This window comes from Oncorhynchus masou, chromosome 24, assembly GCF_036934945.1.
Source record: "Oncorhynchus masou masou isolate Uvic2021 chromosome 24, UVic_Omas_1.1, whole genome shotgun sequence".
Classification (NCBI taxonomy): Eukaryota; Metazoa; Chordata; class Actinopteri; order Salmoniformes; family Salmonidae; genus Oncorhynchus; species Oncorhynchus masou.
In genome coordinates this window covers 72,038,397-72,054,727 of record NC_088235.1, presented here as the reverse complement: position 1 = coordinate 72,054,727, position 16,331 = coordinate 72,038,397, and the positions used below count along the sequence as shown (strand labels likewise).

Sequence of the window (16,331 nt, the reverse complement as noted above, 5' to 3'; positions counted from 1 at the left end):
CCAAAATGTTATATATTGCAGTATTAAGGTAATATGCTTTGAAAATTTGTAACATAATGTACGTTTAGCAAATTCGTAACATATCATATGAAAATGGATGATGGACATTCTCAAATGAATATATCATACTAAATGGAGTATCTCAGATTTCCGTACACAATAATACGAAATGCTCTGAGACCAGCGGAAGCAGCATCAAACCACCGAGGCCGCTGCCAAGACCAGCAGCAATGATGCTCCTGAGCTCCAGCTAGCGCCGTGTACAGAGCCTACCCAACTACCCACCCTTCCACAAGCGCCGCCATAAAGGCTCCACAGCCGCCTCCACCTTTGACTGTTCCTGATGATCTTGGAACAGAGGAGCCAGCCTAGGTTAGCCTAGAAATCATATCCTAGACAACAGGTTTTCTGTAAAAAAAACATGAATTTAATAGCAACTGTTTCATAGGAAGAGAGTGGCTGGAATACACGGCAACTGCAGCTGCTGCATTTTGTTTCCCATGTCCAAAGATCTGTGTTGGGTCCAATGCAAACGCAGACAAGGCCTTCACCTAAGCTGGGTATTCTAACTGGAAGAAGGCTATTGATCGTACCAAAGGATTTGCTAGGCACACATCAAGCAAAGAGCATTTGTAATGCACTGCACTGTGGAAAGAAAAACTAGTTCGATGTGTTATTGGGGAACATCAGTGTCACTGTGAACACTTCTTATTGATGAAGAGCTGGCAAGAAATCACATGTGTTTGTTGGCGATTGTGGACTTCATTGAGTTCCTTATTTCAAACCAGTAATCACTGAGGGGGACATTGGATGCGATTGAGTCAAGAGACAGGGGGCAGTGGTGCAACCTCTGTTAGATCTAAACAAAAACAGATTTGGTGGAATATGAGTTAAGTGTCACTCTTGCTCCAATGAGGACAAATTGACCACACTTGATATTTATCTTGCAACGATTCTCTAGGGCTCTCTCCGCTATGCCGACCATGCTAACTGCAAGGAAACATGGACTGACTCTTGTTGCGGCCACAGCTACATGCGAGAACTAATTTTCCACTTTGACAAACGTGTTCAGTCAGCACAGAGGAAGCATGCTACACCTAAGGAAAGCTCATCTAATCCAACTGCCATTTGAGGGGGATCTTACAAGAAGATTTTGGGGAGAATGGAATGATCGGTTATTCAGGAAGTTCCACAGAGCATCAAGGAAGCTGCAACCTTTTTGAAAAGGTAAGATTGAAACAATGTTGCTGGTTGTTTTTTTGTCAGAATCTTGCTTTAGAGTGTAGGGTGCTGTCCATGGTGCTGATAGAAAGCCGCGACATTTTGTGCCATTGAACCGGTCTTCTTGGTCAAAAGCATTTTTTAAACTTTTGTTTGTGGTATACCATGATAAGCAGACTTTTATATACAGTGCATTCGGAAAGTATTCAGACCCCTTCATTTTCCCCACATTTTGTTACGTTAAAGCCTTATTCTAAAATGAATTAAATTGTTTCCTCATCAATCTACACACAATACCCCATAACGACAAAGCAAAAACTGTTTTTTAGAAATGATTGCAAATAAAAAATATGTAAATCTGATATTTTTTATATGTATTCAAGCTCTTTACTCAGTACTTTGTTGAAGTACCTTTTGCTGCAATTAACAGCCTCGAGTCTTCTTGGGTACGACGCTACAAACTTGCACACCTGTATTTGGGGAGGTTCTATCATCTCTCTATATAAGGTTGACAATGCCTGTCAGAGCAAAAACCAAGCCATGATGTTGAAGGAATTGCCCGTAGAGCTCAGAGACAGGATTGTGTTGAGGCACTGAGCTGAGGAAGGGTACCAAAGAAATCCTGCCTCCATCATTCTAAAATTAGAAGAAGTTTGGAATCATCAAGACTCTTCCTAGAGCTGGTTGACAGTAGGCCACTTCTCAGTAAAAGGCACATGACAGCCCTCTTGGAGTTTGTCAAACGGCACCTGAAGAACTCTCAGACCATGAGAAACAAGATTCTCTGGTCTGGTGAAACAAAGACTGAACTCTGGCCTGAATGCCAATCATCAAGTCTGGAGGAAACCTGGCACCATCCCTATGGTGAAACATGGTGGTGGCAGCATCAGGCTGTGGGGATGTTTTTCAGAGGCAGAGACTGAGAGACTAGTCAGGATCAAGGGAAAGATCCTTGATGAAAACCTGCTCTAGAGCGCTCAGGACCTCAGATTGGGGTGAAGGTTCACCTTCCAACAGGTCAACAACCGTAAGCACACAGTTAAGACAACACAGAAGTGGCTTCGGGAAAAGTCTCTGAATGTCCTTGAGTGGCCCAGCCAGGACCCGGACTTGAACCTGATCAAACATCTCTAGAGACCTGAAATTAGCTGTGTAGCAACGCTCCCCGTTCAACCTGACAGAGTTCAGAGGATCTGCAGAGAGGAATGGAAGAAACTCCCCAAATACAGATGTGCCAAGCTTATAGCGTCATACCCAAGAAGACTCAATGCTGTAATTGCTGCCAAAGGTGCTTCAACAAATTACAGAGTAAAGGGTCTGAATGTGATATTTCAGTTATTATTTTTGTATTTTGTTTTTGCAAAAAAAAAACTGAAAACCTGTTTTTGCTTTGTCATTATGGGGTATTGTGTGTAGACTGATGAAGGAAAATAAAAGTTTTAATCAATTTTAGAATAAGGCTGTAATGTAACAAAAGGTCAAGGGGTCTGAATACTTCCCGAATGTACTGTGAAAATGCTGTTCATCGACTACAGCTCAGCCTTCAACACCATAGTGCCCACCAAGCTCATTTACTAAGCTTGGAGTGCTGGGTCTGAATCCCGCCCTGTGCAACTGGGTCCTGGACCCCCAGGTGGTGAAGGTAAGCAGCAACTCCTCCTCTACATTGACCTTCAACACAAGGGTGTGTGCTCAGCCCCCTCCTGTACTCCCTGTTCACCCATGACAGCATGGCCACGGACGTCTCCAACTCAATCATCAAGTTTGCGGACGATACAACAATGGTAGGCCTGATTACCAAAAACGATGAGACAGTCTACAGGCAGGAGGTGAGGGCCCTGGCTGAGTGGTGCTAGGAAAATAATCTTTCCCTCGACAAAACTAAGGAGCTGATTGTGGAACTCAGGAGGCAGCAGAGAAAGCACAACGCAATCCAAATCGACAGGGACCAGTGAAGAGGGTTCCTCGGCGTGCACCTCACTGGGCAGATGTAGACATTCGGCTTGGCCCCTAAGATCCTCACAAACTTCTACAGATGCACCATTGAGAGCATCCTGTCGGGCTGTATCACTGCCTGGTACGGCAATTGCACAGTCCGCAACCGCAGGGCTCTCCAGAGGGTGTTGTGGTTTGCCCAACGCATCATCGGGTGAACACTGCCTGCCCTCCAGGACGTCTACAGCACCCTGTGTCAAAGGGAGGCCAAGAAGATCATCAACGACCTCCGACCACCCGAGCCAAGCCCTGTTCTTCCCGCTACTACCTAGAAGGCGAGGGCAGTGCAAGTGCATCAAAGCTGGGACCGAGAGACTGAAAAACAGCTTCTCCAGACCATCAGACTGTTAAATAGTCCCCACTAGCCGGCCTCTGCCCAGTACCCTGCAGTGAACTTAGTCACTGTTACTAGCCGACTACCACCCGTTGCTCTACCCTGCACCGTAGAGACTGATGCCCGATGTACATGGTCATTGAACACTGGTCACTTTAATTATGTTGACATACTGTTTTAACCCATTTCATATTTATACTGTATTCTAGTCAAGGCTCATCTTATTTAACTACTGCTGTACACACTAATTATATTCATATACTGTCTAAACACACCATCATATACATATATATTTATATTCCGGACTGACATTGCCTGTTCTGATATTGTTTTGTATTGTTCTGGATTACAGCACTGTCGAAGCATAAGAGAGACATAAGCATTTCTCTGCACCTGAGATACCATCGGAAGAATAGGTGTATGCAACCAATAAAGATCTGATTTGGTTCAAAAATCAAAACCTTGTATGATTTCCTTGTGTTAATATCATGTTTAATTCATCCTAGGTTGACAGTAATGCATTTCAGGGGCAATCAAGAGGAATTCAAATACATTCAAATATGAAAACATTCTTAAACATTCATTCATTCAGTATGCATCAAACGGCTAGCTACAGATCTACTGATATATTTCTTTTGAAGTCATTCTCTTTTTCCCATTGCTTTTTAAGGTCAGGGGCTGAATCCAGTCCCCAGTTTAAAGGCATTCTCAAAATATGGGCATTTCTATTGAAAATATACAGACGTACTGGTCTCAAGCCACGAAATGAAGCAGATTACTATACCCTGATCTCATGGCCACTTTCGGGTTTCAGGTGTGTGTTTTGATGTTATTCCACAGTAACACTGGTGACACTGGTACAAAGCCTGACAGTGGGAAAAACAACATGAGGGTGGCATTTCTTTCTGCTGCTGAGTTAGAGGCCAAGGCAGAGTGACCTATGGAACAGCTTTGTTGAGTCAGACCACTTACCACCCAGCCACCTCTTGCCACAGGCTGGCTGAGACATATAGAGCCTGGAGGTAAGCTTTTATGTCCATTACATGAGCGTACTCCTTCAACCAACGCTGTTTTGAAGCTCGTTCGAACTCACAGCAGCACAAATGGAGAGCCAGGAGAGAGGATGGTGAGTGGACGGCGCGATGTGGAGATGAGCGTGTGCACTTTGACCCCCTCCCCTAAGAGATGTTTTCCAGGATGTAGAAGATGAGCTCTATGACTACGGGTCCCTCGCTCCTCTTGCGCCCCCTGCTGTGGATGATGGGCGTCAGCACAGTGTCCAAAATGCTGAGGTACGGGGCTGGGAGTGGTAGGCCATTGCTGCCGGCCACAAACCCCACCTGGAACATGAAACAGCGATGTTAACCCGCCACACATCGATAGCTTTCACTGCCAGCTTTGGCAACATCACGAAGGCTTACATCCCGCCACTGTTTACATGACTAATAACTTCCTGTTTAAAAAAGGTGGTCCCCAACTCACATCTTAGGCATTCAAGAGTTACTACAACTACTAAAGTCAGATGACGCGCAATTTGAAAGATTCCGCTCCCAGAAAGTTGTATTTCTTAACATCTAAATGGTCCAAGTCCAGTATGTTCATTCAATGGGCACCCTCACCTGTTGGGAGTCCAGTGTGACACGCAGCCCCAGCTTGGCCATGCCATCTTCCTTCAGCAGCTTGAGGTGTGGGCACAGTGCCAGGCAGAATGCCCGGGCCAGTCGCTCTGTCAGCCGGCTGTGTTCTGTATGGTGGTCACCCTGGCTCTTAGGACGATCCCCTCTCTGTACAAAGAACACCTGGGAAACACACAAGAGACTCACAAAGACATAGGCATGCACTTAGGGGAATACAGTACAGAGACAAATGGCTTTGAGTAAGAGTACCGCGAGAAACCAAGAGTAGCGGTGAAAAAGTTGGGACGTGCGTACCTCTGTCCAGCGGATGACCTTTCCATTGGACTTGTATTCTGACTTTTGGAACATCTTCACACTATTGACGGACTCCATGGACTTCCCATCAATGGGGCTGATAACACTGCAAGATACACATGCACGCACGCACACAGCCATACAGAGAAGGCAAGCGACGATAAAGGGTATTCTACAGCGATGGACAAGAGGGTCCGATAGTCTGGGGAAGACTTGAAAGGTGGATGAAGCGACAAGGGGGTGGGGTTAGTGAGAGAGGTTGAAGGAAGATATAAAACGCCAACGTTCTTTACGTTACCTTGGAAATAATTGACGACGCAGCGTTGGGACACTCGTTGAGACTTAAGTGATCATGTCCGAAAGCCGGTGTCTGGAGGATATATTGGCACGTCGAGGGCGGGAAAACCGTGCCAGTACAGTGCATTCGGAAAATATTCAGACCCCTTGACTTTTTCCACATTTTGTTACATTACCGCCTTATTCTAAAATGAATTTAATCGTTTTTTTCCCAGTCATCAATCTACACATAATACCTCATAAAGAAAAAGCAAAAACAGGTTTTTCAAATTTTTTGCAAATGTATTAAAAATAAAAAACTGAAATATTACATTTATGTAAGTATTCAGACTCTTTATTTAATACTTTGTTTAAGCACCTTTGGCAGAGATTACAGCGTCGAGTCTTCTTGTGTATGACGCTGCAAGCTTGGCACACCTGTATTTGAGGAGTTTCTCCCATTCTTCTCTGCAGATCCTCTCAAGCTCTGTCAAGTTGGATGGTGAGTGTCGTTGCACAGCTATTTTCAGGTCTCTCCAGAGATGTTCGATCGGGTTCTATTCTGGGCTCTGGCTAGACCAGTCAAGGACATTCAGAGACTTGTCCCGAAGCCACTCCTGCATGGTCTTAGCTATGTGCTTAGGGTCGTTGTCCTGTTTGAAGGTGAACCTTCGCATCAGACTGAGGTCCTGAACGCTCTGGAGCAGGTTTTCATCAAGGAGTTCAATCTTGGTTCCATCAGACCAGAGAATTTTATTTTTCATGGTCTGAGAGTCCTTCAGGTGCCTTTTGGCAAACTCCAAGTGGGCCGTCATGTGATTTTTATTGAGGAGTGGCTTCCGTCTGGCCACTCTACCATAAAGGGCTGATTGGTGGAGTGCTGCAGAGATGGCTGTCCTTCTGAAAGGTTCTCCCATCCCCACAGAGGAACTCTGGAGCTCTGTCAGAGTGACCATCAGTTTCTCGTTGGACCTGCATTTACAATGTATCCATGTTCAGTTTGTGTGGTGGCTGGTTTAGTGTTCTGTAACTTTGTAGCAAGTACGGTCTGCATGTGTAGGTGCTTATTGAGTCATGATCCCACGGAGTTCTGATATCTATTCCAACGTCCCGATGTCTTTTCCCACCGGCCCGTCATCTGGTTTTAATGTCTATTCTAGAATGCCCTTCTAGCCAATCAGAAACAAGCACCCAACAACGCTGTAGAATAAATGTAGGATAACGATAGGCAAAAAACAAAAACAAATCATGGGACACTGATCAGAAGTTTAATGACCTAACACTCACCCCTTATTCAAAGTGCATTCCTTATCCAGCCATTGGACCTGGACATGCTCCTGGCTGTCTGACTGGTCAATCGACCCACAGGTGATGGTGTAGTCTTTCATCTCCCGTAGCGACCGGCGAAGCTCCACCATGGTTTCCACGGTGATCTGCACCATCAGCCCATCTGGAGAGGGGGACAGCAAAAGCAAAAAAAAACACACACGCGCGCACACACACGCACACGCACGCACACGCACGCACACGCACACACACGCACACACACTCACACAGACACACAGAGAGAGAGAGAGAGAGACACCAACAAGGACACACACACACTCACATGCACATACATACAGCCACACACACAACTTTGAGTGCACATGGACACACACATACAGACAAACATTGACAGACTAAATAAGGAAATCTTATTTAGGATAAGTTAGTAGTAAAGCAATCACAATATGACTTTCTGTGTTTTAGTTAAATTCGACTAGTAAGGAAACTTTCCAGTTTTAAGCGAAGATACACAAGTGTGATCCTACCTTCCACGATGCTGGATTTGGCAAGATATCCCGATGCTGCTTTCAGAGCTCCACTGAACACAAAAAAGCAGGAACCGGTGACTGAAACAAAACACAGCCCCATATATAACCACCTGACTTGTAGATAGAAACATCTAAATATTACAGTTGGACTAACCAAAACTAATGACAGAGGTAAGCTTTCTACAGCAAGTAACTTTCTCATGATGGTTCACCCTTTCACGTGACGCGACACTGCCCTCCAGTGGTGAAAAAAAGTGACAGCAAAGGCACGGTTATTGCAAGTGAGCATATAAAGACATGACAAATCACGCATACGATTTCCCCCTAGGCTGCCAAAAGCCAGATTACGTGGCAGTAAATATTACCTCTCTGTACTGTAATCTCTCTCCCTCCCTCTCCCTCTTCCTGATGGTAGGTGACGTGCTGCTGGCCCTTTGTGTAGCATTCCCCCTCTACTGGTATTTCTCTTTGTTTACAGGACAGGCAGTCTGCAGTATCCCATAGTCCCCATCACCGTCTGTTGATTCCTGGGGCTTCTCACCTTTGCGAGGCTGATTGTGGATGCTGATGGCCTGAGTCTGGTACTGGCCATCGTCCCCCTGAACACAGATGAGGTGGGAGTCTGCCGCCACGTTGAAGCATGCCCCCATGGCCAGCACATGCTCATTGGACTTATTCAAAGCCCTCATCAGCTGAGAGAGAGAGAGAGAGAGAGAGGAGAGAGGAGAGAGAAGAGAGGAGAGAAGAGAGTGAGAGAGAGAGAAGAGAGAGAGAGAGAGAGAGAGAGAAGGAGAGGAGAGAGAGAGACAGAAGAGAGAGAGAGAGAAAGAGAGAGAGAGAGAGAGAGAGAAGAGAGAGAGAGAGAAGAGAGAGAGAGAGAGAGAGAGAGGAGAGAGGAGAGAAAGAGAGAAAGAGAGAGAGAAGAGAGGAGAGGAGAGAGAGAGAGAAGAGAGAGAGAGAGAGAGAGAGGAGAGAGGAGAGAAAGAGAGAAAGAGAGAGAGAGAGAGAATGTATTGATGTCACCCCTTGATCTATTGATGAAAGAGTTGTTTATAAAGGAGTGTTTTTATCATTTACAATGTATTTATAAGCATTTATAGCAGCTTCTTGGTCACAGTTAACCAAGTGTTGTTTCATGGTTTAGCTGTACCTCCTCATAGCCATTGGTGGGGATTTTAATGCAGGTCCTCTGAGCCTCCAGATCTACAGTGAGTCCAGGCACCACTGGCAGAGTGTACCGGTAATTCCTGAAGTCCTGGGAAGCAATGAGGGAAAAAATGTATGATTCATTAGGCACCAAATGGAAACAACTGACTGAAACAGGCAGGGACTATCTGAATTTGTCCAGTAAGAATCGTTTTGGTATGGTGTGCCCCAATGAATACAACCTTGGTGTTGATTACTGTTATTGTCATGAGAGGCAAGCTACTTACTACTAGCAGCCTCATGATGGTGTGGCCAGTTTCCCCAAAAAGAGCCTTTCTGAAGCGCACACTGTACAGAGGACAGGGGTAAACTGGAAAGGAAGGGAGAGGAATGCCTTAATGGGGATGACACTGGGTGGATGTGGCAGTGAAACGCATACAAAGAAGAGAAAAGCCGCGTCGCCATAGCAACACATGGAACAGATACCACAAACCGACAGCTATCCTGCCTTCATGTGGGTATTGCTTGCATGCACATGCACGCGCACACTCTCTCTCTCTCTCTCTCTCTCTCTCTCTCTCTCTCTCTACCCAGCTACATCTCTCTCCCGCTTCCAGAGCCCTGACTCACATCTGTACTCAGCCCCCAGTCTGAGCATGAGGCGCAGGGGGAAGGCCTTGGCCCAGGGTACTTCAGCCCGGTGGACGAGTAGGCCAAAGAGGAAGGGCTGGTTGGGTATAGGCAGGCCCTGCAGGGACTGGAGAGTGGAGCGTACCCAGAGGAACCCTGCATGCTCCTCACTGCTCAGGAAACTACTGGAGAACTGGGAGAGACCCAGGTGGCTTAGCACCTTGCCTGGTGGACGGAAGGAGAGAGAATGAGATGGGGGGGGGGATAATGAGAGATATAGAGAGAGGGACTAGCACACCATTAAACAGACTTGGAAGTCTTTTCAAGACCTGCTTCAGAGCTTTGTCCAGTGCTGGTCAACGGTAGCTAAGTTGCCAGACCACGTCAGCGCCAGTCTCACCTGTGAGGGCGTCCCTGTAGAGCTGTATGAAGTGGCTGAAGATGTCCTTGGGGAAGCTCTTCTCCTCAGGCAGACACTGCAGAAGCACCACCACCTCCACCTGGCCTACCGCATGCATGCCCTTGGACGTCACACACCAGCACTTCCTGTTTACATCTGGGGAGAGCCAATGAGAGGCAGTGCTTCAATGTGAGGTCACTGCTGGAGACACGGTCTGACACTCTTCTAAAATATACATGTGACTTGAGTCAATGGTGAGCTAGGAATACATGTAAACAGTGTATACACACTGTCAGTGACTGAAAAAAGGTTGAAGGTTGAGAGGAACGGTCACATACAGTTGACCAGCTTGACCATGGCCAGTAGGTTGGCGTTGAGGACAAAGACCAGGGAGTTGGGCCTGCCGCTCTCCAGCTCCTGGATGAGAACCATCTCAGAGGGCCTCTCCTCGACTGTGTAGTCTGGGCGAGACAGAGGAAACTGTGAGCTCGACACCCGTAGACGCAAATACCGCCTTTAAAAACAGTCAGCCATAGTTTAACCTCTGTGTCTAAATAAGATGTGTAAGCTGGCCACTAGTGTTTACATCCTATTAAATTGCCCAACACGAAGACATAACGCCTGATAACGAACCAGAGTAACACCTCTAATGCTGTCTACCTAACTGTACGACAGTCCCAGTACAGTAAGCCAGGGGTTTCCCCAAACATGGCTTTGCAGTAATCAAGCCGTTAACATCTCCAGTGATAGTAGCCTGGTCGTACCTCCTTTGACTCCGGTGGAGGTGAGGATGGGAGGGAGGCCCTCCAGTGGGATAAGATTGGCAGAGCTGCTGATGTGGCTGCTGACCAAGGCTGCTGTACCCCAGCCACAGGGCCCACATGCCTCCTGCAGAGGCTATACGGAGAAGGGAGAAGAAGGATGAGGAGAACACTTGATTAAGGCAGAAATTGGTCCGCTCTGACACACACACGGCGCCGGGTGAGCAGTTTAGGGGTTAAGTGCCTTGCTCAAGGGCCTAACGGCAGGTGATAGCATCGAGGACAGTCCCAGACAGATTTTCCCACCAGACATAGGATTCCAACCAGCAACCTTCCGGTTGCTGACCTGCTTCTCTAGCCTCTCAGCTACCTACTGCCCCTAGGTGGAGGGAGGAGGGGAAGCAGGACTAGGAGGGAGATAGTGAGGCAGAAAGATAGTCAAAAAGAGAGAGCTTGTGGAATACTGTGGGGTTATGGATATCAAAGATACCAACAGAAATCATGTTACCACATCCTTAGAACTTTTATTTTATTTGAATTGCATAAATTGCAGCAAATCAGTCCGGTCTGATACGTTTTGTTTTTACATACATTGAGCAGGGGCATCTCCTGTGCTATTGGGGCCCTCCTGCTGGTCTGTGGTGAGCCAGTGGCGCTTCTGATTGTAGCAGCTATACTTCTCCTCAATAACAGCGGTGAAAAGGTGGGGCCTCTGATTGGGGTACAAGGTGCAGAGTCTGATTTCTCATTGGATAGGATCTCATCAGCAAACCACACCTTCCTCCTCCCCCTTGGAGGGGTTCCTGAAGAACAACATACATGAGAGAAAGTCAATAATATAGACGGGAAGAAATGTCTACATATTGCACCAATTAACTTTATATGACATTCATTGCCTCAATCACTTTTTGACAGCATCCCTTTTGATTTAAACAAAACGTTCCATTACATGTTCGCCCATGGAAGAAGTGGTCAGAAAGTGACTTTTTGGACAATGAATGCAAAAACATTCAGGAGATAACGGTGCTCAAGGTTGATCCGTCTTGCATACCCCACCATGAGACATCCATGTCTTCATCACTGGAAAAGATTAACGATTGAGTTTGATCAATTTAAAAGCTTACAAACAGTGTTATCAAACAAAGTTTTTTTGAATTCTCATCATTTTTTAAACCTTTAACATCAATTATAGACACAACATGAGACACAACATGCTCTTGAAGACAGGGTGGGTGTCATTTCAATCATAGAAATATAACTCATAGAATGGACCTATCCCTTCAGAAGACTGTAATTTAGCTGGTACACCACAAAAATTGGTGTACCATTTATCATCTTTGAGACGTTTCTACAACTTGATTGGAGTCCACCTGTGGTAAATTCAATTGATTGGACATGATTTGGAAAGGAACACACCTGTCTATATAAAGTCCCACAGTTGACAGTGCATGTCAGAGCAAAACCCAAGCCATGGGGTTGAAGGAATTGTCCATAGAGATCCGAAACCAGTCCTCAATAAAAAGGCACATAACAGCCTGCTTAGAGTTAGCCAAAAGGCAACTAAAGGACTCAAACCATGAGAAACAAGATTCTCTGGTCTGATGAAACAAAGTTTGAACTCATTGGCCTGAATGCCAAGCGTCACGTCTGGAGGAAACCTGACACCATCCCTACGATGAAGCCGGTGGTGGCAGCATTGTGCCGTGGGGATGTTTTTCAGAGGCAGGGACTGGGAGACTAGTCAGGATCGAGGGAAAGATGAATGGAGCAAAGTACAGAGATCCTTGATGAAAACCTGCTCCAGAGCTCTCAGGACCTCAGACTTGGGTGAAGGTTCACCTTCCAACAGGACAGCGACCCTAAGCACACAGCCAAGACAACGCAGGAGTGGCTTCTGGAGTCTCTGAATGTCCTTGAGTGGCTCAGCCAGATCCCGGACTTGAACCCGATCGAACACCTCTGGAGAGACCTGAGAATAGGTTTGAATCGACACTCCCTATCCAACCTGACAGAGCTTTAGAGGATCGGCAGAGAACAATGGGAGAAACTCAGCCAAATACAGGTGTGTCAAGCGTATAGCATCACACCGAAGAAGACTCAAGGCTGTAATCGCTGCCAAAGTTGTTTCAACAAGTACAAGTTGTTTCAACAAGTACCGCATAAAGGGTCTGAATACTAATGTAAATGTGATATTTCTGTTTTTTCTAAAATGTCTAAAAACTATTTTTGCTTTGTCATTCTGGGGAAATATGTGTCGATTGAAGAAGGAAAAAAAAACAATTTAATCAATTTTAGAATAAGGCTGTAATGTAACAAAATGTGGAAAAAGTCAAGAGGTCTGAATACTTCCAAATGCACTGTAATTTCAAACAACAGATATTCCCATTCAAGTCAACATTCTCTGGGGTTTGTGGGACCATTTGAAAGTAGAAATCTGTATTTTATTCCCATTTTAGTGCATTTATCAGCCAAAACATGATATCTACCCTTTATTCAGGAACATGTTGTGTCTCAACCGATAGCGGGAACAAGACAAAAACTTCAGACAATGTAAAATAGGGTATAAGCAACAACATATGCAAATATGAAAAAAATCTGAGTTTAGTTTTTTTTTATTAAGTCATTTACATTAAAGGTTAAAAGGGGACATATTATTATTTCTTTTTTATTCACATAAATTATTAAATAGTTTGACAACCCTGTTTGTAAGCTTTTAAATTATAGAAATCTCATGTTTTGGCAGTCGACTCCAAATCACTTTATGAGCACTTCTACAAAAGGGTTCCTGTCAAAAAGTGATTGAATTTAAATGGATTTACCCGGTAGTGTCATGGTAACAGTGTTGTCATGTGATACTCACGTTTCACTAGAGTTGAGTGACAGGAGACACAGACACGCCCCTCCTTCCCATCCAGGTGTGTTAGTCGAAACTTCAGACCGGAGCACACTGAACAGAATACCTGTAGCACAGACACACGCTCACAAATGGTCAGCCTAATTTCTCAGGGATAACATCCAATCCCTTCTTACTTTAAATACAACCTACACACACACACACACACACACAAAATAGTGGTGCAAGACCCTCACCTTGCCACAGGCGCGACAGTGGTGCCTTCTCTTGGTGAAGGTGAACCTGACTTCACACATCATACAGACCAGCGCCTGGGCGTCAGGGACCCACACGGGGGCTACCTCCCCGAGGATAGTGCCTCGCTCCCTGGACAGAATGCCCGCGGGGCCGGCCTGTAGCTCATTGTCTGGATCCACCAATGGAGACATAGGGGAAGGTGTGCAGTCCCCCATAGCTCCCTCTTCACTATCTGCTTGAACTCCGTTGGCGTTGGTCTCATCATTAGCTAGTCCGTTGGCTTTGGTCTGGCTTTGAAGCCCCAGTCTAGGCCCTTGGATATGGGCATCATGGCCGCCTCCATAGGGCTCCTCCACAGGGGGACCAGACGGGTCGTCAATGTAAGGGCCTAGGGCATCTGAGCCACTGGGGGGGTCCTGCAGCTCAAGTCCACTCTCCTCCAGCTCCTTTTCCTCAACCACAGAGTCCTCCTTGGAGGAGGATGGCTGGGGCTTGTTCTTCACTTCCTCTTCCACCTCCACCTCCACCTCTGGCCCAGCAGCTTTGGAGGGGCTGAGCATTAGGGGGGTAGAAGCCTCCCCAAAATTCCTCTCTCCCCATGTTGAAAGAGTGGTCACAGTGCAGTTTCCCTCCTCCAGCTGTCTCATCAGTCTCTGAGCGGGGGTCTCCAGTTGGGAAACAGGAGCCACCCCTGGGCTCAGGACCCCCTCTGAATGGACTTTGGGTTTTGCAGGGGAATCTGATCCGATGTGTCCACAGCCCAGCTGTCCTGGCTTTGTGACATCCCCATCTTTGAGCATCAGCAGACAGGGTCTGTGGAGCCAGTGGTGCTTAGCATCCATCAGAGACGGAGCATCCGATTCATCTGTTCATACAAAGACACGGGAACAGATCAAAACTATGTAAAGGTATATGTGACATGAACCTGACACAGACATTTTACTTCACTAAGAGAACAAACAGGCATATACGAAGAACGTGACATTTAATCCACAAGAGCACCTAAGCACTCACTCACGCCCATGATCCCAGATGGGACAGTCTGTGTTCCTAGGTGGTAATGGGTCCAATAAATGGGAGGCCATTTATCTCATTGCTTTAGATAAGTTAAATCGTCCACTGAGGCCAACATATGTGCACTGTCATCCTTGAGAGAGCTAGGATACGTCCCAAATGGTAGCCTTTTCCCTATGAAGTGCACTACTTTTGGCAGCCTATTCCCTATGTAGTGTACTACAGGCCCATAGTGGTCTGGTCAAAAGTAATGCTCTATATAGAAAATAGGGTGCCATTTCAGAGGGAGACAGGTCCAGAGAGCCAGGTAAAGCTGACTCATTCTCTGGGGAATAGGGCTGTAGTGAAACACCAGCATTAACAAAATACAGGCTTCAGTGGCAAAACTGGATGTTAGATTATGTACATTACTATTATTATTATAAAAGTTACATTATTAATAAAGGTGCATACAGTTAGTTTGGAATTTTCGAGAATTGAGGGATAATGTCAATAACACAAATAAAGATATTTAGACATTTAATTCTATATATTTTTTTCAATATTATACTCCGCTATCGACTGAAATAAGACAAAATGTTAAGACTGTGAGGAAGAAAAATTCATAATTCAGATTTGGGGTTGCATTATGCTGTGATTGAGCCTTGGTTGGTTATTGCCTATTGCACAATTTCAGATAGGCCTACCCTTTAGCGTTGGTGAATTCTTGTCGGGGTAAAACTGCATTGCAGCTTTACCCCCCCCCCTTCCCCGCGTTTTTGCACCCCAACCATTCATGCTGACGATCACAGATTACTTGTAAATATATCATCTTTATTACGGCGCATATAAACTACAATAGGGCTCAACCAGTACAGCTGACTGAGCGTTTGCTTCGCGGGACGGTGACGCATCCAGCACACGTGCAACAGTTTAAATCCCCTCAACCAGTGAACACGGCAATGCGACATTTGCTCCCCATCCCGATTCATTAATCGTTGCAGGTTAATATCGCAGCATTATTCCCTTTATCGCGTTAATTTCCATATAAATCAAGTCTTATTTCCCATTAATTCATATAGGCTGAAGGAATATTCTCGTGTGCTTCTACCTTTCTATGAATGTGTCGCACGCGGCAAGACGCATGATTGCACAGATCAGCTACAATTTCCCCTACGATAGCGCCAGATGATGTAGTTCTATCTGTAGGATTTTATTTTGGAATAGAATTACAAACGTACCTTCTGTCAATGAACCCAATAGGCTTTCATTCTCATCGTCCCGGGCACTGAAGAACTTCAACATATTGCAACATTAGTGGCGAAGAAGACAAGAAAAGCAGTCCTGCTCACTAGCAGAGGGACGATTTCCCTCCCACTATTCCCCTCTCTCCTTCTGCGTCCCCCGCCCCCTCTCTCTCTCTCACTGCAGGTCTTAAATAAACTCAAGGATGTCCTTAAATGTCATTTTCTAAAGCAGTGTACACTATATTAGAATATATGTTTACTTAATGAGATCATTCCATTACAGAAAATGTGCTCTTATTTCTAGCCAAAATGTGTTTACTGCACATATGACATATTACATTTTCATGTCTTTATGTGGTTTAAGTGATATGACTTGGGTATTATGACCTATGTACATGAAACCACAGAAAACATATGGATCTAAAAAATACCACAAAAGTCCTTATGACCATCTTTGATATCATCCATGTCAGTGTAATATCACATTGG

The 16,331-nt window shown here is 45.6% G+C and overlaps 1 protein-coding gene across 2 annotated transcripts; it reads right to left on the bottom strand.

Moving 5' to 3' along the window:
- Positions 1–4,020: 4,020 nt before the first annotated feature.
- Positions 4,021–15,975, bottom strand: LOC135512576 (zinc finger FYVE domain-containing protein 9-like). 2 transcript variants are annotated; one of them, XM_064934739.1, is made up of 16 exons: positions 15,837–15,975; positions 13,602–14,467; positions 13,372–13,471; positions 11,103–11,314; positions 10,515–10,647; positions 10,089–10,211; positions 9,751–9,906; positions 9,351–9,575; positions 9,008–9,090; positions 8,725–8,829; positions 8,116–8,266; positions 7,572–7,652; positions 7,045–7,207; positions 5,482–5,587; positions 5,170–5,349; positions 4,021–4,890 (listed from the first exon to the last, which is right to left on the bottom strand). In XM_064934739.1, exons 1-16 carry the CDS (start codon positions 15,898–15,900, stop codon positions 4,729–4,731), a joined length of 2,910 nt encoding a protein of 969 aa, XP_064790811.1. In that variant the 5' UTR covers positions 15,901–15,975; the 3' UTR covers positions 4,021–4,728. The 2 variants fall into 2 exon arrangements, with proteins under 2 accessions (XP_064790811.1, XP_064790812.1); XM_064934740.1 differs by lacking the exons at positions 4,021–4,890; positions 5,170–5,349; positions 5,482–5,587 and having other exon boundaries at positions 7,196–7,394.
- Between the last annotated feature and the right edge of the window lie 356 nt (positions 15,976–16,331).

Excerpts from the sequence above, each read along its gene's own strand:
- LOC135512576 (XM_064934739.1), bottom strand. The coding sequence starts at position 15,900 with ATGTTGAAGTTCTTCAGTGCCCGGGACGATGAGAATGAAAGCCTATTG. Across the intron at positions 10,212-10,514 it reads CTCCACCGGAGTCAAAGGAG|ACTACACAGTCGAGGAGAGG; the intron begins GTACGACCAGGC and ends TGTCTCGCCCAG. Across the intron at positions 9,091-9,350 it reads ACTGGGGGCTGAGTACAGAT|TTTACCCCTGTCCTCTGTAC; the intron begins GTGAGTCAGGGC and ends CTTCCTTTCCAG.